Genomic DNA, 23,193 nt, shown 5'->3' on the forward strand with positions numbered 1-23,193 from the left:
ACAGCTGTTGAGAATCTTTGATGCTCTATGTGCTTGGCTCATAGGAAGTGCTCATGTTGAGTTGAAAACCTCTACTCCTCAGCATATTTGCCAATTTCTAATTCCTCGCTAATTATAGCTAGGTTATTAGCAGTATAATAAAAGTCCACGTGGATTGAGCACTTCAGTAGTTCTGGAAGATTACTGGGTCCCCCCAGTCCCCAGCCCGTACCTCAGGGGCAATAGGATTAATGGAGGTAAAGGTTAACCAGAAGCAAGGGGGGAAAAATCAAGGAGTCATTTGGAAGCCAGAAGGATATTTCTTAGTATAATGTTTAAATATTCCAGATTTATTTCTTGCTGACTCAAAGTAGACCCCAAGTTCATCCAGAAGTTCCTTGGGCATTATCAGACTTCTTGGGGTGAGTGTGGGGTTGGGAGTCGTGGCTCTAGTCCTGCATTTTCACTTACTGTGCAAACTACGTGGGACACAGCAGTAAGTCTGGTAGACTTGGGTTCAAATCCTGATTCTGCCACTTACACGCTACTTGTGGGAACTGGTTACCTTTCTGAGCCTCAGTTTCTCTCTGAGCTGGAAGGAGGAGAATATTTTAGGGGCTGTTGTAATGACGAAATAACATTTGTGTAAAGTACCTAATCTAGGTCTGGCACGCCACAGGCATTTAACAGGTGATAGTTATTATCTTTGAAAATGCTAGGGTGGGTAGGGTGAGGGTGTGAGCAGGGTACCACCATTGCATTAACTGTAACTGATTCAGATGTACCAGGGGAACGTCAGCGTAGAATTCAACATGCCAAATAAATGCCTAGTGATATTTACAATGTGACTTAACAAAGGCCTTCAAGGGGTTTTCCAGTTCTCACGGTTAGGATTTTTTCTGGTAATAGTCCCACACTTCCCTACTTTGATGTGTCCTCCTACCTCAGGAGAGCCCCTGGCCCTCGGCACAGGGAGCCCTGGACAGTGTCCTGCCCGAGTTGTTGTGGTGAATTCTGTGCTCACTTTTCCTTTGTTCCCCGGCCTGCCTCTTGCCCTGAGATCTTATCTTGTCCTCTGGGGAGGTATGTTAAGTGCTCTGCCAGCCTGCCTGTGTGCCTGGCCTGTCTTTTCTCACTGGCAGTACCTCTTGTGTTCCAATTCCAAACATGGTATCCATCTGGGGTCACCCTTTCTTCCGGTGCCAAGAGAGACACATTCCAAATGGAACACAAGTGCGCCTCCTGTGCTGGCCGCTCCTCACTCTGTTTGGGGAAAACAGCGAGCCAGCCGGCTGTGGCCCCTTTCTCATCACTCACTGCGGAAGTTTTCAGGCCAATAGTCCTGTCCTTTGCTCAGGACAATTTAGGTTTTCTGCTAAGAGCCAAATGTGAAGACCGGCCTAAGGAATCTGGAGCCAAGGAAGCTGGCCAGAGCTGTGCCCGAGGGCCAGCGCCTGGCTGAGGGAGAGGATAAAAAGGTTCAAACTTCTCCATGAAGTGTGCCATGCCCTGCCATTCATTCCCAAAGCTACCAGAAGCGTTGCTCCCAGGACAAGTGGAGCTGGTGGTGAGAAGCCAGAAGTGAGAAGACACATAGGAGGACAGACTACTCCATTTTCGGAATCTCCTATGTGGGAGCGTCCCAGAGCCCGACAAGACTTTGAGACGCCCCGAAGATGAGCGCCAACAGCAGCACGCTGGGCCAGCGTCTCTGGCAGGGGCCGGTGTGCGCTGGCTGGAAGCAGGATATGGAAGGGGCCCTCTACCACCTGGCTAACTGCGTCTTGCTCCTGGGCTTCATGGGGGGCAGTGGGGTATACGGATGCTTCTATCTCTTTGGCTTCCTGGGCACCGGCTACGTGTGCTACGTGCTGTGGGGCTGGTTCAATGCCTGCGGCCTGGACATTGTCATCTGGAACTTCCTGCTGGCCATGGCCTGCCTGCTCCAGCTGGCACACCTGGTCTACCGCCTGCGCAGGGACACCCTCCCTGAGGAGTTCGGTCTCCTCTACAAGACGCTGTGTGTGCCCCTGCAGGTGCCCCTGCAGGCGTACAAGGAGATCGTTCGCTGCTGCGAGGAGCAGGTCTTGACTCTGGCCACCGAGCAGACCTATGCTGTGGAGGGGGAGACGCCCATCAACCGCCTGTCCCTGCTGCTCTCTGGCCGGTAAGCTACTCTGTCACTGCCCACGCTTCTCGTTTCCCAGTAACTCCCTTTCCACTCCGTGTCCCCTTCCATTCAGGGAAGGATGTGGCCCGTCAAACAAACCAAAATAAGATTTTTCTAAGCATGGGTTTGCTTCCTCTTTCTTAACATTTTCCCAGAGAAAACTAGATCATGAGGTATCTTCTTGGTTGGCAGGAAAGATTGTGTGTGCACTTGCCATTGGGAGGTGTCGGGTGAGTGCTTCTTGAGCCTGGGTCTGCAATGATCTCTCACACACACACACACACACACACACACACACACACACACACACACAAGTGTGTTATGCCTAAGCTGCAGCAATAGCTCTGTAAGATTTGGAAAACTGAACATTTCAATAAGCTTAATTTGTTCTTCCCATGCCCATTCAACATTTGCCAAGTGCCAACTATGTGCAGGGACCAGTGCCCAAGCAGAGGGTTTTCCTATAGCCCCTGTTCCCTGCCGGGGCATCAAGGATATTGGGGATACCCTGAACAGACTCTGGAAAAGCCATCCCATACACATCCAGGTATGGAGACGGGGTACCCCTTGCCCACTTATTCATTCCCAGTTGTTCTGGTGAGTTTCTTACAGGCCAGGAAGCTGACTTGTAAATCTGAGGACCAGACGGTGAGGAGAGAGTCGGATGCCCACACAGGCCTCATTGAGGATTTGGTGGAGGCACGTGGCTGACTCCATTTAAGAAGGCTGACAATCAGACATGAGCAGAAATGGTCTTAGTTAGGGTCAGTGTATGCCCAATCAGCTGCATGGAGTGCTGGCCATTGGCCGGTGGCTTCTGAACAAATACACGGGGATCTGTGTTGCACTGTTGGTAGGCAATTGTGGAGACTTTGAAATATTGCCTTCGTGGGACTTGATGGGGGGCTGAGCAGCAAACCTGGTGCTCTGGTGCTGGCTCTGGCTCTGGAAAGCCACCAAAGTATTTAAAAAGGCTTTGTCTTCAATTTCCTCCCCAGCTTCCTTGAGACCAAGAGAATGTGGCAGAAAAGATAAGATAATAATCAGAAAGCTCTATCTCAAGGGAAGGGGGGGAATGAAACCAGATAAGACTGCCAATCACACAGTGAAAAAATAGAGTTTGATGATGATGGTACTACAACTACTAGTAGCAATAATATCTATTAATGTTTAGAATTGAAAGTGATATGTGTATATAAATGTATATATGTTATATACGTATACATATACATATACATATACATATACATATACATATACATATACATATACATATATATAAATTTGTTTGGACTCAGAGGTCTTGGGTTGAAAGAGCTTTGTGGGGAGAAATTTTATTATGAGTGAACTAAAGTATAAACAAATGCAATTATTTGTAAACAAATACATGCTTAAATACGAATATATTATGACTGTTGCCAAAATGTTTGCCACCTACAGTTCCATGCATAAAATAAAGACAATTTTTAAGGAAATGTGCTCATTCATGAGATCGATGTTTTTTGCTTGCTCCTCGTAGCTCCTCTCTGTTCAAAGGAGGGAATTGAGACTGGGGGAGAAATGCCTACTCCCCTTGTATGGTGCTCACTTATGGAAACATGCTATGATGATTGTATGGTTCAAGGATCTTTACTATGATGGATGGACCATGAACTTGTATGAGACCACTTCCCTGTGAAGGGGTGAGAAGGGCTTGCTCCCTCAGCATGGCTTTTCCTAGTTTACTTAGCATCAAAAACCCAAGTCAGAAATGAGAACATTTTGATTTTTATTTCTTGCTTTTCAAGGTTTGGAGTAAAGAGTTTTGTATTGTTATCTTTCCATGTCACCCCATCTCAGTTTCGCTAAGTTGGAGCTGGGGGAGGAGGCTTCTAGTCTATGAGCAGGCTCAGGTTTTCAGAGAGAATCCCGTCCGTTTGCCCGGTCATGGTGAGGCACCACCACTTCCAAGCAGCAGGCAAAAAACTCCGTGCTTCTTGTGCTGCTCTCCCCACCCACGGACAGACTCTCATCTGGAAATCATTGCTGAAACCTCAGACATCCTTTTTGTTTTATTTAAATTGAGGCCATGAGTCCCTTTCAAGACTCAGCAAGTGACTTCCTCAAAGTTCATCACCCTGTAAAGCTGTGGGAGAGTGACTCTCATGTAGTATTCAAAGCACAAGTCCCAGCATGCACAGCCTTCTGAGCAGGCAACTAACTGTCTAAGCTATTCACAGAGGAGGACATTATCTGTCCATCCAGGAGATCAAACGATAGAGGATACAGTAGCCCTAGCCGGCTTTGCTCAGTGGTTAGAGTGTTGGCCCATGGACTGGAGGGTCGCAGGTTTGATTCCAGTCAAGGGCACGTACCTCAGTTGCAGGCTCCATCCCTGGCCTCAATAGGGGCACTTTAGAAGGCAACCAGTCAATGTGTCTCTCTCACATAGATGTTTCTCTCTGTGTGTCTCTCCCTCTCACTTCCACTCTCTCTAAAAATCAATGGGGGGTAAAAAGTATCGTTGGGTGAGGATTAACAAATTAAAAAAGGATACAGCATACCAATTTCAGTAGCTTCACGGAGTCACGCAGGTGCATGAGATGTCACTCACAGTCTGAAGTGGTGCTCCCTGGCGGCCTGCATGTGTGGCGAGGCTCCGTGCTTCAGGAGATGGTGGGAGGACCTGATGTAGGCTTCAGGAGCCTCGTTCTCTCCTGTGTCTTTCTTCCTTTATCTGAGAAGCTTTTCCTTGAGATTTCGATCCCCTTTTATGGTGACACAAGTGAGTTCATTTGTTCCATCATTCCTTCTTCCCTCCCTCTATTCCATCCTTCCAAAATCCTCTCCTTCTCCCTCCCCCCCGCCCCCCCAAAAAAAGATTTAAGAGTGCTAGGACCTAGAAATAAGGGATTCCCCTAGTTGGTCCCCTAGGGATCCAGTGTTAAAATGTGAAAAGTGTTGTCCTTGTGCTCATGGAGCTCACAGTCTATTAAGAAAGTCAATAATTAATATTCAACATAATGGTGAATCATATATATAAAATGTCCAAGGAGAAATGCAAAACGCAATCAGAGCGTGTAACTGGCAGATCTGACTTTCCTGGGGAAGTCCAGCAAGCCTTCCTGGAAGAAGGAGTGTTTAAGCTGAGACCTGAGTGACTTGCATCCAGTTATTTATATGCCTGTGATTTCCACTAAATCGTGAAATCCTTAGAGGCAAGGAGCAGATCGTACCCACCTCTGCATTTCCAGAAGTGTGTTTTGTCAATAAAGCTCAAGAAATGATGGAACAATAGCTTCTTCCAAATTGACAGGGTGTACCTTAGATATCTTTGGTTTTGGTTTTGGTTTTTGGTATTTGTGTGTTTTTTTTTTTGGTAAGGGTGTTTGTTTGTTTAACACATCTGAAAAGAATGCATATACAAAGAACTGAGACATGAGAAAGCATCGGTTCAACACTAAGGAATCTATAAGAATGAGGATTTGGGAAAGGTGGAGAAGATTACCTAAACATTTTTAAATATTGGAAACTGCAACCAAAAGAAATTGATAAAATCCCTCTTAACACTTACGCAGTGTCTTCAGAAGACACTCTCCATGGTTTTTATTAAACTAGAGGCCTTGATTGGCTGCTCTTGGGTTCCTCATGCAAAACAGAAATAAGGGATTCCCCTAGTTGGTCCCCATGTTCTTAAATATTCTCTCCATCCCCACCCCACCCTAGCTTCTTATGAAGCAGGTCTCCATCCTCATAACTTGAAAGAGGATGTGAATTACCCTGGCCAGGTGACTCAATTAGTTGAAGCATCATCCCATACACCAAACGGTTGTGGGTTTGATTCCTGGTCAAGGCACATACCTAGGTTGTGGGTACAATCTTTGGTCGGGGTGTATACTGGAGACAATTGATTAATGTTTCTCTTTCACATCGATCTTTCTCTTTCTCTCCCCCCACCCCCGCCTTCCTCTCTCTCTCTCTCTCTCTCTCTCTCTCTCAAATTAATAAACATATCCTCAGGTAAGGATAAAACATTTTTAAAAAGAGAGAGGATGTGAATCATTCCACAGACATCTCTCTCCTAGCACCACCCCTCATATATACCAGGTCTTCAGCTGTGTTTAGGATCATCATACACTATTAAGCTGCACGTCTATGCTAGGCAACCCAATAAGACAATGACTGATGGGGGAAAATGTTTTTTACATACTCAATCCATTTGGTGTATTTCAAAAGGTGCAATACTTTTCATTTATCAGCAAAAGAAGTTAGAAATTAACTTTTAAAAATCATCAAATGGCTAACAAATTTCCTTGAAAGTCACAGTCACATATATAGTGCATTCTGGGAAAGAGAAGGGGCAAGACAGCAAGACAGGCTCCACCCACTCATGAGTTTCCTCAAATACTGGACCTACTCAAGGGTGGAGAGAAAAGGCGACTTTCAAGGAGCATGTTATTAAGTGAGGCATTTACTATACTCCTTCCTCAGAGCCCCAGGTGGGGAACATGTTTTCTAAACTAGATGTAGGAAGTGGAATGGAATCTCTCCATGCTCCCCCTCCTTAAGGACTGTCCAAAGGATACTGAAGTTTTAAAAATGACTAAATAAAACAACTCCCCTCCAAAAAAGAAAAACAAAACAAAACTGCCAGATTACTCTCCGGAGTGGAACCAGGGAGCAGCTTCAACAACCCAAAGTGGCCTGTTCCGCATCATCACAGGCGTGCCTTGCTTTTAAGCAACAAAACTGTTTTGAAACAAAACAAAAACCAGCACTGACCACTTTTCTGACAATGCACAATTACCCGAAATTAACTAGTGCTGAGAGGGGGGAAGGGCCCTGCCTATGGGCCTGGTCTCACATGAGGGCATATGGTGGGTGCAGGGCATTTGTCATTATTGCAGAAATGAACACTTTATGTGTAATTCTTGGTTTGATTTAAACATTTACTTTTAGTGTGATGCTAATAGCAGCTGTGCAGAAAGGGTGTAGGAGAGATGTTCATAGTAGCACAAACTTCAGTTCTGGAGGCTCTAGGCATTCCACATACGTGATGGCCTTTGGGTCACCAGCCAGCTTTTTGGCAGTCTCTGGAGTGATAGGCTTTTAAAGAAAATGTTGACAGTATTACAGATGTCTCCCATTTTCTCCCTTTTTGCCCCTCTCCACTCAACCCTTGCCCCACCCCAGACCTTCCCATACTATTCGTTGTCTGTGTCCATGGGTTATGCATGTATGCATATTTATGTTCTTTGGTTAATCTCTTCCTGTCCTCCCACCCCACCCCCACTGAGATCTGTTATTCTGACCTATGCACACATACCTCTAGACATATTTTGTTTGTCAATTTATTTTGTTCATGATATTTCACATATAAGTGAGATCACGTGATACTTATCTTTCTCTAACTGGCTTATTTCACTTAGCATAATAGTCTCCAGATCCATGCTGTCTCAAAGGGTAAGAGCTCCTTTTTTTACAGCCTCATAGTATTCCATTGTGTAGATGTACCACAGCTTTTTTGTCCACTCGTCTACTGATGGGCACTTGGGCTGTTTCCAAATCTTAGCTATTGTAAATTGTGCTGCTATGAGCACAGGGTGCATATATTCTTTCTGACTGGTGTCTCAGGATTCTTAGGATAGATTCCTGGAAGTGGGATTGCTGGGTCAAATGGCAGTTCCACTTTTAATTTTTTGAGGAACCTCCATACTATTTTCTACAGTGGCTGCACCAGTCTGCATTCCCACCAGCAATGTACTGGGGTTCCATTTTCTCCACATCCTCTCCAACATTTGTTTGTTGACTTATTGATGGCAGCCATTCTGGCAGGTGTCTGTTTGTCCTTGGGAAATGGCAAGTTTCTCAATAGTAGAGGGGTCATCTCTGAGATCAGTTTGGCTCTCAGCAGCAAGAAAGGAGTCTTTGGACAGTGGTGAGTTATCTCAGGCACCCACTGTCTTTTCCATTTTCAAATGAGAATGGAGAGACCACTGAAAAACTAATGTTTCTAATCTGAAACACATCTGTTTGTGGATAACTCTGTGGTTGTAACCTGTCATAATCTTCTTGCCCTGCAGTATCAAAAAGTGTAAGAATATATGACTCTCCATCGATCTTAACTATGACTGCATAGTTGTCAGAACAGTCGGTAGACACTCAAATGGAAATTTGTTGTGTAGGTTATCAGGAGATGTGTTTTACCAATGGCACCATTGCCCACAATATTGCACTTAATCATCTGCATTGCTGAATAGTTTTCCATCCACTTTAAATATTTCAGACCCAATGATGACCGCAGCTTCTCTCTGGGGATCTTCTTAACGCTCCCTTTGCCTGATAGAGACACCTCCTTTCTTGGTATAACTCACTTTAGAAGAAAGGTTGAAGCTAAAACTCTATGTTTTCTGGGGGAAAGAGGAAAACCTCATACTAGATTCTAATCATTTTCCAGTTTTTAATGTGTTGTTTAGACTTTGAAGAGGGTTTGGGGAGCCATTCCCTTTTCCCACACAGTGTCTTCTCTCCCTTTGCCAGGGTTCGTGTGAGCCAGGACGGGCAGTTTCTGCACTACATCTTTCCTTACCAATTCATGGACTCTCCTGAATGGGAATCACTGCCACCCTCTGAGGAGGGCGTGTTCCAGGTAATAGGGAACCCCATGGCAGTACCGGCCCTGCTCATCCCACTGTAACTGAGCAATTACTGCCCCCCCCCTCCCATCTCTCCCCTCTTACATCTGTCCTTGGAAGCACCACCAATGTGATGTGAGGGGTGGAGCACTCTCCTCTGGGAAGAGTACCTGGGCTCCTGGAAAAGGTGGGGGGGGGGGGGAATGGGAGGAGGGGGGAGGGAGAGAGATACTGACCCCGGATAAGTGGGCCATGTCACTCCTGTGCCTAAATCCTTCCAGAAGGCTCCAGTGGCCACAATATCAGAACCCACACATCTCAGAGAGTAACTTAAGACCTTTAGTGGTATCCAGCCATATCTCAGCCCCTCCCCCTCCCCCAGCCATACTGAACTAAACACAGCCACTGTTTAGCTATGGACATGCCTTGGCCCCTACTGCCCCTTCTACCTGAAATGCATGTCCCCGTGCAGATGAGGCTGTGGCATCTCACTTCCTATGAAGCCGGCCCAGCTTAACCTCACCAGCTTCCATCCCCACAGCCTGCTGTTCCTTCTCCTGAGGCTGCCTGCTGCACGTGTCGCTCTCTGTTCTAAGGGTCTGCTTTCCTTTCTGTGTTCTGCACAGTGAACTCTTTGAGGTAGAAATCTGGGCTTCTCCTTCTCTCTGTCTCCAGGCTCTAAAGGACAGACAGTACCATGAACACAGTAGGTGTTCAATAGACGTTGGCTGAACTGGCTTGGCAGTGGGCAGTTGGTGTCTCCGAGGACTACACGGGGCATTCACATACACACTCCAAGGTGGGGACCTGGCCACTTGCCCTCTCCTCTCTTCCTGACAATCCTCAGATTTCAATTACCTTCTTTGTAGTTCTCATTAATGAATGGCTAACATGTGGCAGGTACTACATATTATATTGCCTTATTGATTCTCACAACCCTCTGAGCTAGATATTATTACCCCTATTTTATAGATGAGGAAACTGAGGCTCAAAACATCAAGTAATTTGACAAAGGTAACCTAGAAAGTAGCAAAGCCAAGCTGCCTGGTCTACTATTTCTCTCTATTTTTTTTTTAATGGGAGGGTCACCAGGAGAGTCAAGTTTTCACACACACACACACACACACACACACACACACACACACACACACACTCTTCTGTTACAGGGACTCCCCTGACCAGACAGTTTGCCAGGATTAGGTTCCATGTGTCTCCTACCACTTCTATCAGGGAGTCTCTTAGGCTGGCATCTGAACCAACCCCATAATGAACACATGCCAGTCAGTGCCACCTGGCTGAGCCTGCTTCCATCTTACCCTGACTCTTGGCTCTGAGGACAGAGCCTGAGAGGCAAACCTGATACCACTGCCAGGACCACCAGCCTTAGACCCCCTCTGGTCAGTTCCTTCCCCACCACACACACACACACACACACACACACACACACACACACACTCCAACCAGCCCAGCATTCTCCCTTGAGAACCAACCCCTCACCCCCCTGCCAGGGCCATAGCATCTCTAGGAGAGCTGAGTGAGGTCCTGAGCCAGCAGGACTAGGCTCTGTTTCTGACAGTGACACTGAGGAACAGGTGGTGGATAAGCTGAGTGGCCTCCCCTAAGTTATGCTTGAAAGGAAGGGCTATAACCCCAGATGACCTTGCAGTTTGGAATGTAGGTACCGTCATATTCTTCCCACTTATATTTTTAGTGTGCACCTCATTGGGAGAAATGAGATGCACACGTTTGCTGTGTAAAGTCCCATTTCCTCTTTTCAAATGTCAAGTGTTGTCCCGAGTTACAGTTTATTTTGTCCTTTTGCAGTTACATAGGCTTTAGTGATTAAGGCAATCCACAGTGACTGGATGAATCATTATTCTTATCGTGCTTGCCACAAGTGAATCAACATTTCATCACACCTCTCAGTTTTACTGGACCCAGGGCCTCTTTGAATATGTTATCTCATTTAATTCATTCAACCAATCTCTGAGGTGAGAATTAAATAAACAGTTTGTCCAACTTACAGACACAGTTAATAAGCAGGTTTCCTGAAGGCTTTGGGGGAAGGATTTTATACAGGACACGAGAAAGTGGTATACAAGATGGGTAGTGTTCACCTGCTTCATTCACTCACTTCACTGATATGTATCCTCATCATATACCAGGCATTGTGAAAGGTGCTTAGAATATATCAGTGAACACAACAGATGAAGGTCCCTGCCTCCATGCAATTTATATTTTAGTAGGGGAGAAAAAAATAAGCCATGGGCATAATGAACAAGTAAATTACGTAATATGTTAAAAACTCATAACTGCTCTTAAAAAATATATAGTGTAAGGAAGACAGAATTGCAATTTTAAGTAGGGTCATGGAAATCTTTGTTGAGCAGGTGACATCTGAGCAAAGACCTGAAGAAGTGTGAGCTCTGTTTATATCTGGGAGGAGAGCATATCAGAGAGAGGGAAGAGCCAGTGCCGAGGCCAGTGGTAGGAGGGGCTGGCATGTTGGAGTTGCAGAAAGGAGGCTAGTGCTGCTGGGACAGAGCGAGGGAGGGGAGAAGATAGCAGGAGAGGAAGTCAGAGAGGAAGTCAGAGGAGACACATCATGTAGGTCCAGAGCATATATTTCCTAGATAGAGCCAAACAGATTTCCTACCCTTGGAAGTAGTATGTGAGAGAAAGAGGATTAAGGAAAACTCGGAGGCTTTTGGCCTGAGCAGCTGGGAGGAGGAAGCTGCAATCACCTGAGCTAAGGGAAGCTGTAGTTAGAGTTGGTTTCGGGGGAAGAGAGGAAGTTCAATTTGGGATATATTAGCCTTGCATCACCTGTGCACATTTACATGGAGATGCTGCCCAGGCAGTTGTATATTTGAGTCTAGAATCAAGGAATGAGGCCTGAGGTGAGACATAAATTTGGGAGTTGTTGGCATACAGATGATATTTAAAACTGTTGGGTTGGATGAGATCACCAAGTGAGTGAGTTTAGACAGAGAAGGGGATCAAGAACCAAGACCTGGGACATTCTAGTGTTTAGACGTTGGATAGAAAAAGAGGAAGCAGCAAAAGAAGCTGAAAGGAGCAATCAGGAGATTGTACCAGGTAAGTATGGCATCCTGGGAACCAAGTGAAGAAAGTGTGTCAGAGAGGTGGGAGCAGTCAATAGGGCTGAACACCATGAAAACTGACCACTGCTACTTAGAGTTCACTGGTGACCTTACCAGGAACAGTGTTTGTGGACTGCGAGGAGCAACCCCTTACGGTTTAACAGAGAGTAAGAGGAGAAGAGTTGGAGTCAGCAAGTATAGACAATGTTTTTTTATGAAGTTTTGCTGAAAAGGAAAACAAATTAGTGGAGTGATAGCTCACCAAAGAAGTGAGGTGAGGAAAAAGAATTTTCATTTTTAAAATTTTGATTTATGTTAAGATGGAAGAAGTAACAGCATGTTCAAAGAATGCCTACAGTCTTTGTGTTAGGCTCTAAGCACCTTGTTTGCATCCGGATTAGCTCCTACTAACTCCCACTTCATCATCAGCGCTCTGATTTCTTGTTTGGGAATTGTTAGTAAGCACATCTAAAGTACAGACCAGGGCAGAGAGGGACCGCTATTTGCTGAATGCATTGTGAGTACTTACTACTTTCCGAATTCTTTCTCATGAAGCAGCATGCTCAGAGAGATGAAGTAATTTGTCTGATGTCACAGAGCTAGTAAAGGGGTAAAGCTGAGACTTTAAGCCAGCTTCTGGCCATAGTGAGGTGATTTAAGGCCCTATCTTCAGTGCTGATGATTAGGAGGGAATGAGTAGAGGAAATGGAAGAGGGTACTGCATGGAGGAAAGGGGAGGAGACGGGGATAATGGGAGCTCTGGTAGGCAAGGCCGGAACTATGAGGATTGTATAAAATCTCTAAGAAAGAATGTAGAGTCAACCCTACCTTTAATTAGATAATCCACATTCAGAACTTAACACAATGCTTGGCAATTGATATTAGTTATCATCAATTATTTCCACTGTCTCCATTCACAAATTTTCATCATGAACTCTGCCAACCTTCTCGCTGTTCAAGTATTTTGGCCACTTAGGACTATTAAAAATTGTGTGATTCTATACTCTTATCCTTTACTATCCTAAGCATGTTTCCATTTTAACCCTAGTTTTACCACTCATTATTTCAGCAAGAACTTATCACGCACCTACTGCGCGCTGGGCACACAAGATTTACCCTGCAAGTGTGATTTAGCTTTGCATCATGGACACATAATGAATACTCAGAAATTCCTAGATGACTAAATCAATGGAGAGTAGAGTGCTCTTCCACTGTGCTCTGAAGATTTCCTCATCTGTGTGCCCTTTTTCTGACTTTAGATCTGTCTGGTTACTTGTAGTGGCCAAGTCCAGAGCAATTTCCTGGACCTGAATCCCAGGCTAATGTTCTGTCCACTTGCTGCAGATTGGCATTCCTAATACCTAGGGAAGCTCTCTCTAACTAAAATGCTTTCCAACTCCTCTAGCTTCCCTACTTCAATATATAACCCTTCTTTATTCTTAAACCAAGCTATCCTCACCATGCTGACCTCTCTTCAGGGCACTAGGAGGCCCCTTCTCTCTCTTGAAGTCACAACAGCCTCGGACCCTTCTGTAGCCATTAGTGGTATCAGCCATGGGGCCATAGACTATGAGATATGAACACTGAGGCTCCCAGAGGTGAGGGCCCAGTAAGTGAATGGCTGATCCCAGGGCTCCTGAAAAGGATACCCAGCCTGCCTACCCCCACACCCCACCACCGCCTCCCCCACAAACCAGTGCACACAATTAAAAGCCATTTGCTGGGCCTTCTCCAGGCAAGGCCATGGGGGGAGGGGTGATCCCACAGGTTCCTCAATAAAAGTGCCATCGTTTGCCCAGTAACTGTATGTTTCTCTCTGCTAAACATGGACACATTTTCTCACTTAAACCTCCACTCTGTGCTCCTTATCCATCTCAGGTTACTCTGACTGCTGAGACCCCATGCAGCTACATTTCCTGGCCCCGGAAAAGTCTTCACCTTCTTCTGGCCAAAGAGCGATACATCTCCCGCCTCTTCTCAGTCCTGCTGGGCTATGACATCTCAGAAAAGCTCTACGCTCTCAATGAGAAGCTCTTTGCTAAGTTTGGGCTGTGCTTCGACATCCGTCTCCCCAGCCTCTATCACGTCCTGGGTTCTGCTGCTTCAGATGCAGGGCCAGAGTCTGAGAAGGAGGATGAGGAAGTCCACGAGCCAGCCCCAGCCCCTCCTCAGGCCATGCCCACACCTGTCCAGCACATGCCCTCTTGCTCTCCCCCTCCAGCTGCCACCCACCCTCCAGCACGGCCTTCCCGGGCCAGGATGTCCCGGCCCGACAGCGACGGCCTGGGTGAGGACTCCACCAGTCTGGTGCTGGAGGATTTTGAGGAGGTGTCAGGATCAGAGTCGTTCATGGATTATAGGAGTGATGGGGAGTACATGAGGTGAGGGGAGAACTAACTTGGGCACAGCCACCGGCTCAGGATCCTGTGTAAGTACCCAGATGGCAGCTGCCACACCTCCCTGCCAACAGGTGGTCTTAACCCAGCTTGTGAAGGCCTGGCTTTTCCTCAAGCCTGTCCTCTCAGAGGACTCCCAGGAAGTGGTGTGAACCCAGCCTTGCAGACAGCAACTCACTGTGGGGCGCATGCAAGGCCTGAGGGGAATTTCTAACTCGTTCTTTATTAAATGTGATTGCTTTTGGAAAGTGGGCTGGTTGGTTGGCATTTTGAGCAAGCAGACAGGTTGCTAAATTTTTTGCAAGACTATGCTAATCAATAACGGATTTTATTTGTTGCATGTATTTTGTGTGTGTGTGTGTGTGTGTGTGGCATGCACTTTAAAGGGGAGAAAAAACTGGCATGGTTCTAATTCCCATGGGTTCTTCCTGGCATAGAGTCTGTTCTGGAAAGCAGTCATTGTTTAGCCTGGATTGTGCATTTTCTGTTCAAATCATCTATTTCAAAGAGGCTTGGGATCCAGGCTAATAACCCTGGGAGGAAAATGTGCCCGCCTTGCTCACCTCTCCCCCGGTGGAAAGTGTACCGGCTGCGGAGACAGGGGACTGGACGCTGCTCTGACTGAGCGTGGCTGCCATCGGATGTATATCAGAAGCCTGGTTTTCCCTGCAAACCACACCTGTGTGGGGTGGAGTGGGCACGAGTCTGGGAGCACGGATGGTACATGCAGGATTTCCTTCACCGAGCAGAGAAGTCCACCAGAAAGGCTGTGCTGAGCAGTTCTGGGAAACTGCTCTCATGTTCCCTTTGCTGCTCTCACAATGCCGTGACATTTTCCTCTGGGCCTCCACACAGCCGCAGTGGAGAGCTGGCTTTTCCTGAGAAAAATACCCCGGCTTTCTACTTGGAAGGCCTTTCCAAGTAAGGAGGGTCCCCAAGAGACCCCTCGTTCTTGGGGAAACACTGACAAAACTCCAGAGGAACTAGCCCAGGGAGGAAGGTTTCCAGGGTACGTGAGGTGGGTGAGTGAATGTTTGTATATTCTGAAAAACAAGTTATATGTATAGCTGATGAAGGAGGTGAGAGAGGTAGTGTTAAGAGGTTAAACGTTTGGTTGTATAGGTTTGGAATGTGTCATCTCCTGTAGTGCCCTGGCCCTAGAGGCCCATGGAGCTAACTCTGGGGTAATCCCAAGGATCTATCTAGCGCCCAAGATCACTTGTTGACCCGCTCCATCGGCATTGTCCGCTCTCATTGCCCCTTTCCCCTTGTGCTGAGAGTCACCTCCCTTCTCATCCACGCCCCTCTCCAGGCTTAAGGATTATGTCCTGTGGATCCCTCTCCTTCTCCAACTCACCTGCCCCCTGAAACATGCTCTGAACTCCCAGCAGCTCTCTGTTCTCATGCTCTTCCTGGTTTCCTTCCCTTTTCCTGGTTCTGTCTGTTCTCTGATGTCTTCCCTCCTTCCGACTTCTGCTCAGTCCTGGTTGCCTCAGTTTGCTGCTCTTATGAAGCGAAACTCCCTTTCCTGCTTCTCAGTTTCCCCTCTTCATATTTGTCCTTTATATCTTCTCCATTTTATTGTTCGTGTATTTATCTTTCTATGACCTTCTTTTCTTTTTCCTCCATGTTCCTGCCTTGCTCTATCTATTCTTCCTCCTAAACTACCCTGTAACCCCAATTTCGATGTTGTTTTTGTGATTATTTGTTTGTTTGTTTGTTTGTTAATCTTCACCTGAGGATATTTTTCCATTGATTTTTAGAGAGGATGGAAGAGTGGGGGAGAAACAAAGCGAGAGAAACATCGATGTGAGAGAGACACATCGTTGGTTGCTTCTCACATGTGCCCCCTTCCTCTCCCCCTCCAGCTGCCACCCACCCTCCAGCACGGCCTTCCCGGGCCAGGATGTCCCGGCCTGACAGCGACAGCCTGAATGAGGACTCCACCAGTCTGGTGCTGGAGGATTTTGAGGAGGTGGGGGTCAAGCCTGCAACTGAGATACATGCCCTTAACCAGAATCGAATCCGGGACCCTTCAGTTTGAGGACTGATGCTCTAACCACTGAGCAAACCCGGCCAGGGCCCACTGTAGTTTTTTATTCTGACTCTTTCAAGATCAGCACTTCTCCCTCTGCCTGTGAAAAAAACCACTTAAGCACTGGCCGGTGTGGTGTAATGGTTGGGCATCATCCCGTGCACCCAAAGGCTGCTAGCTCAATTCCCAGTCAGGTCATAAGCCTGGGATCCCAGGTAGGGGAAATGCAGGAGCAACCAACAGATGTTTGTTTTCACATCAATGTCTCTCTCCCTCTGAAAAAAAAGGAAGAAAAAAGGAAGAAAGAGAGAGGCGGGGCGGGGGGGGGGGGAGGAAGGAAGGAAGGAAGGAAGGAAGGAAGGAAGGAAGGAAGGAAGGAAGGAAGGAAGGAAGGAAGGAAGGGAGGGAGGAAAGAAGGAAGGAAGGAAGGAAGGAAGGGAGGGAGGGAGGGAGAAAGTAAGAAGGAAAGAAAGACACTTAAGAGAAGGTGTGAAAACTCCTAACTTTACTTTTTTCTAATGAGAGAAGGCAAAGGATGAGTTTCTCAGAGGAGGGGAGGGGAAGCCAGTCAGCAGGATAATAGACACAAGCCCGAGACACAGGAGTGTCTTTTAGCAAGAACTCCGCTATCTTTCACTGTAATTTCCCTTATGTCTGAAGACTGTCTTCTTCCCTGCTGGGTGGTGGGTCCTGCCTGATTCAGAGTTCCCTCCATTCTGGAGCCGTGAGGAGCCTGTCACCTGCCCTGTGTGGCGGTGCCGATGTTCCACGTGAAAGGCCACTGCTCCGTCTCCGAGGTCCTCCACCCCTAACACTCTCCTGTGAAATGCCTCCTTCCAAATGCAGCCATTTTTGAAGCTCAAGATGAGAAAATTGCCAATATATCTCACTCTCTAAAGTACTGCTATTTGCAGTACAGAGAGAGTAGGTTTTTAAATGTTTGTTTAAGCAATAGAGAGAAAGGAAAAATCATATTGTTTCCTTCCAAACCACACAGTCTTCAGAACAACTTGAAAACATGATCAAATAGGCCAAATTTAAGACGCCTTTCAGTTTAGCCCGTGATAATGGGATAGTTTAAACTGGAGACCCCCTTTTGGAATTGTGTTTTGAATATTTGGCTTCATTTATTTGCCATTAAACTCCTTCAAGAGTGACTGCTGTAATGAATAAGCACAGCGCCTTGTGACTGGGAGCAGTTCACTATCGTTTCCTTTATAAAGCAGGACACGATGCGCCAGCTATTCCCTGGCTCTTCGGTTACCAAAGCCGTAAGCTCGTTGCTCTTCACCCCGGCACAGCCCTTCCATAGCGGCAGGAGGCTGGCTGCATTCTGCACGGTTGAGTGGGACACAGCTTCGCCACACTGACACCGTGCTGGTCCCCCACACCAGCCCAAGTAAACACCAGCTGAACTCGGAGCTTCCACTGCAGCTCTTTTCTGAAGAGAGTACATTTTTTAGGCTTGAAGTGCCCAGACTTGAGCACAAATGGGTGCTACTTCTTTTAACAGGCAAAGCAGTGCTGCTGGGTAGGGTATCCACGCAGGGTCTTACAGCAGGCCCCACGTTATCCCCGCCATCACTAGAACTTGCCCCTCTAATTCCACGGACACTCTCACAGTGTTCCGTTTGGTGTCTTAGCTGTAGGAGATGCTCAATGAATACACCGTGAAGTGGTCAGTTAAGTCAAATAATGAGTCCGTTATCGTTAATTCATTAAAAGCTATCTGAACTTTGGCTGATTTTGTGTTCAAGTTGTTCTCAAATCTCTGTGGTTGGAAAGTAAAAACTATATATTATCTCCTTTCTCTCTCTTATTTAAATAAACAAACAAATGAGAAAGAGATTACAATATGGAGATTGATTGTGGTCAGGGAAAGAATTCGGGACCAAGACAGCATACCAAGGGCCAAAGAACCAATTCAACAAACATTTACCGAGGATCTAGTGTACAGGGTGGGCAACAGGAGGTTTCATCTAAGAGATAACTAACACTTTCTAATAGGTAGACAGGTAGCCTCTGCCTACCTTCCCAGGCTGCTGTGTGTGAGGAGTGATTGAGATCAAATTATAAAGGCAGTTTGTAAGTTGTAAAGCACTAGTTTAATATGTAAGGTGTTTTTATGTTGTAGAGTTATCTGGCAAGCTCTCTCTCTCTGTGTCTGTCTCTCTCTTTCTCTCTGTCAGACTTACATGACTTCCCTTTTTTATTTCCCCCAGTCTGGCTTTTCAGGGAAGGTGGCAATTAGCAGAATCTCCTAACAACAAAAGGAACAGCAAAAACATGGAGGCCCAAAGGAAACGCACGGTAGCTCTCAGCCCCTGAATAACTAAGGGATGGCCAGACATCATCTGTTTTCCTTATCTGCTCGGGAGGAGGCAGATCACCACCACACTGCATTCAGGCCCCTGCCCTCTGAAGTGGCTGCGAGGTGTTTTGGTAGCTGTCCGTGTTGTTAAACAGCACTTTTCTCCCAGAACCTGTAAAGACTCCTGGGCGGAAAACTTTGCCTTTGGAGGCAACATGACAGGTGATGGCCCGGGATCTCAGGTTCTGGGTCTGCAGGAGGTAGTGCCACTCTCCCCGCTGAGGCTCTGTGTCCGGTCAGAGCAGCAGTTCCCTCCCTGCCCTCTGGGTCCCAGCGGCCTGCAGCCGGTGCTCATTCCCAGGTTCTTCTTCCACTTACGTCTCACAGGCCTCGCGCCTACCCCCCTCTCTGTAAAAATAAGACAGAGGTCTTAGAAAACTCCCCATTTTTCTCGACAGCATTTTTCAAAGCTCATTCACTAGTGTCAGGAAGTAGAGTTCTAGAACTTCTTCATAGGAGGCAACAGAAGTTGATCTCTTGGCCTCTTCACGTATAAATTGAGAGGATCAAACTATATAACTTCAGACCTGACTCACCCTAAGATTCTTTCTAGAATGAAATTATTCAAAGATACAACTGCCCCTATATGGTCGGCATTGGGTACTGCTGGGGCTCCTCACACGGGGCACCACCTTGCCGGGGCGACCCACAGGCCCTGAACGACGAGTGAACAGATTACTCCGACACAGTTTCACTGGGATAGAGAAGGCTAAGGGATGGCCCAGCTGATAGCATCCAGGCAGCCTCCATTGCCTGCCTCGTTAGGCTTTTATTAGAATTTTTATCTTTAGATACGATCAGTAGAGTGAGTAATCTTGGGAGGACACATTGTGTTTGCATTGTCCTCTAGGCAAGGGCATCCAGGGATTAAGCATAGGATTCCAGTAAACACCCAGGGGTCTGCATATGCACAGACTTGTTTGGAAAGATCAAGGAATAATTAGGGGTGCTGCCTTTGACACTCGGTCTCCCCTACGTCGGAATTCTGATAAACAGGGCAGGCGACCTTCCACACACTTCCCTTTTCTCAGAATGTCCTCCTTACAACTTTCCAACCAAGTCTCATGTGCTCCCCAACAGGGTACAGTTAAAACATTGGGAATTCTTAGAGGTTAAAAAAAAAAAAAAAGGTAAAAGAACCCTATGAAGTTAGGCAAGCTATCGGGAGCCACAGTGCTGAAATCCTTCCTCCTTTTATTTCCACAGCTTCTAGAATTCCTCTCCATAGCTACTCTCAAGTCATGTCCACGGGACAGGCCCCCTTGGCTCCAATCCACACTCCTGAACTGTAAGGATCCTTGGGCCATGCTCTTCTCTGGCCACGTTCGTGGTCACAGGGCTGTGCGCACACCCTTTCCTCACCCACCGGAGGGCTCACAGGCACGGTCGGAGGACACGGAGGTGCCAGCCCTGCAGCTACACCAGGGCCCTGATGCCGATTTCACCTTCACCAGCTCCTCTGACAGCAGAAGGCATCTTCGAGGACAAAAGGCACAGGGTCCACCCTTCACCAACTGCAGAATCTTGGCCGAGTCACATAGCCTCTCTGGGACTCATCTGCAAAGTGGGGACTACAAACCCACCTCACAGGGTTGTTGTGAGGATTCCGAGTTGACTTAGGCAAAGCACCTGGGACGAGGCATGGCACCTAGTAAGCACTCAATAAATCACTCAGTTCCTTTTCCTGTGTTGTTTCTTTTAACTTTCTGAAAAGATCAGTGAAAAGTCAGTGATCCAAGAAGTCCTCACTGTGGTTTTTTGTTTGTTTGTATATAATTAAAATTCAATGTGCGGAAGTAGAAATTTTAAAATCTAGTTTTCCCTTAAGATTTTAAGTTCAATTTACAAATCTATTGTTCTATTTATGACCCGAGTATTAAACAATAGTTTTTAAGAGGGATTTTTACAAATTCAGTTGTTTCCTTAAACGTTTTAAAGTGGGTTTATAGATTTAATATATTCTGTTTAATTTCCCCCCTAAGTACTTCAACCTAGACTCCAGTTACCTATTGCTGTGTACATTCATCCCTAAAACAGTGACTTAAAATAGTCACAATAATTTATTTTGCTCATGAATGTGAGGTTTGAATGGGCTCAGGTGGACTGCTCCCACTCAAGGTTTCTCATGCTGTTGCATTCAGATAGTGACTAGGGTTAGAACCATCTCAAAGGCTTCTCCATTGTATGTTTGGGGCCCAGTCTGGGAAGACTCAAACAGCTGGAACAGCTAGAGATCCTTGGGCATCTCTTGCTCTGTTGATAGTTTGCTCACTTTTGTTGCTTTATGAGTACTATGTTGTATGAATATACCACAATTTATCCATTCTACCACTGATGATCTTTGGGTAGATTCTAGTTTGGGGCATTTAGTTTATAATAGCAGTAGTGCTGTTTTAAACATGCTTGCACATATCTTTTAGTACACATATGCATATATTTCTTAGGTATATATCTAGGAGTGGAATTACTAAGGCATGTGTGTTCAACTGTAGTAAACATTGTCAGTTTTCCTAAGTGATTATTCCAGTTAATATTCCCACAAGCAGTGTATAAGAGTTCTAGTTGTTTCTCATCCTTCCAAATAGTTGGCATTTTCATTTAAACATTTTTTAACCATGTGGGTGTATGTAGCAGCATATCATGTGGTTTTAATTTTCATTTCCCTGAAGAATAATGAGGTTGAGTACCTCTTTGGGTTTTTATTATCCATATACATATTCTCTATTGTGAAGTGTCAGGTCTAGTTCTTGTCCATGTATATGTATATATACATATATATGTATATGTATATATATATATATATATATATATATATATATATATATATATATTCAAGTTAAGAGTTCTTTGTTGCTTATATATTCAAATATATTCACCCATTTTATGACTCTTTTTTTTCTCTAAATGGTATCTTTTGATGAATATGAATGATTAATTTTATTATTTTTTATATATTTTATTGATTTATAGGAGGGGAAGGGAGAGGGATAGAGAGTTAGAAACATCAATGAGAGAGAAACATCGATCAGCTGCCTCCTGCACACCCCCTACTGGGGATGTGCCCACAACCAAGGTACATGCCCTTGACCGGAATCGAACCTGGGACCTTTCAGTCCACAGGCCGATGCTCTATTCACTGAGCCAAACCTGTTTTGGCTGAATGATTAATTTTAATGTAATTTAGCATTCTGTTTTCTCTATCCCAGTGTATTCTGTGTCATGATTAATAAATCTTTTCCTCCCCTGAAAATATTCTATGTTACTTTCTAGATGTTTTGTTGTTTTACATTTCACAGATCTACAATCAACCTCAGTTGGATATCTGTGTATCTATGACATATGGATCAAAGTTGTTATTTTCCAGAGGATATCCAATAGACTGAGCACTATTACTGAGCTGATTATCCTCTCCCCACTAGTGATCAGTGCCCCTTTGCCATATACCTGATGGTCTATTTCTGGATCTTCTATTCTGTTCCATTAGTCTATTTTCTATCCGTTGACAATACCACCTCTTGTAATTATTAAAGATTTACAATAAGTTTTGATATCTGGTGATCCTCAAATTTCGTTCTTCAAGTCTTCGTTATTCTTAGCCTTTCCCTTTGTATTTCCATCAGCTTGCTAAACTCCACACAATTATAAACTCTGCTGGAATTTTCATTAGAATTACATGCACACTGTGAATCAGGTTGGTAAATAATTGATGTATTTAAAATATTGATTTTTAAGCACTTCATTTATTTTGATCTTCTTTATTTTTCTCTCTTTCAATAGTGTTTTGTAGATTTCCATGTAGAGATCCTTGCACAGCTTTTGTTAGATTTATTTCTAGGTACTTGATTACTTTGATGCTATTATAAGTGTTATCATTTAATATATTTTTACTTTCTAATTTTTTTATTGCTGGTATGCAGAAATAGAATTGATTTTTGTATCTTTAGCTTCCATCCAGTGATCTTGATAAAATCATTTATCAATTCTAATAATTAATCCATAGTTTTCAGGATTTTCCATAGATTCAGTTGTCATCTGTATATAATGATAGCTTTATTTCTTCATTCCTGACGTATGCATACCTTAATTCTCCTCCTTATTTCTTATTTTTATTTTTTGGTTCCTTGTTATACTGGGTAGGACCTCCAGTACAGGGATGACTAGAAGGAATGGTGAAGACATTCTTCTCTCATACCTGACCTTAAGGAAATATTTCACTATTAAGTATGATGTGTGCTATTGGGTTTTTATGATACCTCTATCAGGTTAAAGAGGTTCTATTCATAATTTGCTAAAAGCATTTTTTAAGATCATGAATGAGTATTAAATTTTATCACATGATTTTCTGCATTTATAGAGATTATTTTTCTCATTTATTCTATTAATAAATTACATTACTAGATATGCAAATGTTAAAAACAAACTTGCATCCCTGGAACAAATCCAATTTTATTTATGATGCATTTTCCTCTTTACACCAAAGTCCCGGGAGGTGCAGGAAGGCATGCCTGGAGAAGAAGAGAACCA

The 23,193-nt window shown here is 45.1% G+C and overlaps 1 protein-coding gene across 2 annotated transcripts; it reads left to right on the forward strand.

The window, feature by feature from the left end:
- The first annotated feature begins 1,156 nt into the window (after positions 1-1,156).
- POPDC2 (popeye domain cAMP effector 2) lies at positions 1,157-20,402 on the forward strand. 2 transcript variants are annotated; one of them, XM_079767236.1, is made up of 4 exons: positions 1,157-2,146; positions 8,669-8,777; positions 13,746-14,154; positions 19,876-20,402. In XM_079767236.1, exons 1-4 carry the CDS (start codon positions 1,656-1,658, stop codon positions 19,959-19,961), a joined length of 1,095 nt encoding a protein of 364 aa, XP_079623362.1. In that variant the 5' UTR covers positions 1,157-1,655; the 3' UTR covers positions 19,962-20,402. The 2 variants fall into 2 exon arrangements, with proteins under 2 accessions (XP_079623362.1, XP_079623361.1); XM_079767235.1 differs by having other exon boundaries at positions 13,746-14,295; positions 19,876-19,989.
- Positions 20,403-23,193: the final 2,791 nt, after the last annotated feature.

Source organism: Cnephaeus nilssonii (genome assembly GCF_951640355.1).
Source record: "Cnephaeus nilssonii genome assembly, chromosome: 3".
In the NCBI taxonomy this organism is placed as follows: domain Eukaryota; kingdom Metazoa; phylum Chordata; class Mammalia; order Chiroptera; family Vespertilionidae; genus Cnephaeus; species Cnephaeus nilssonii.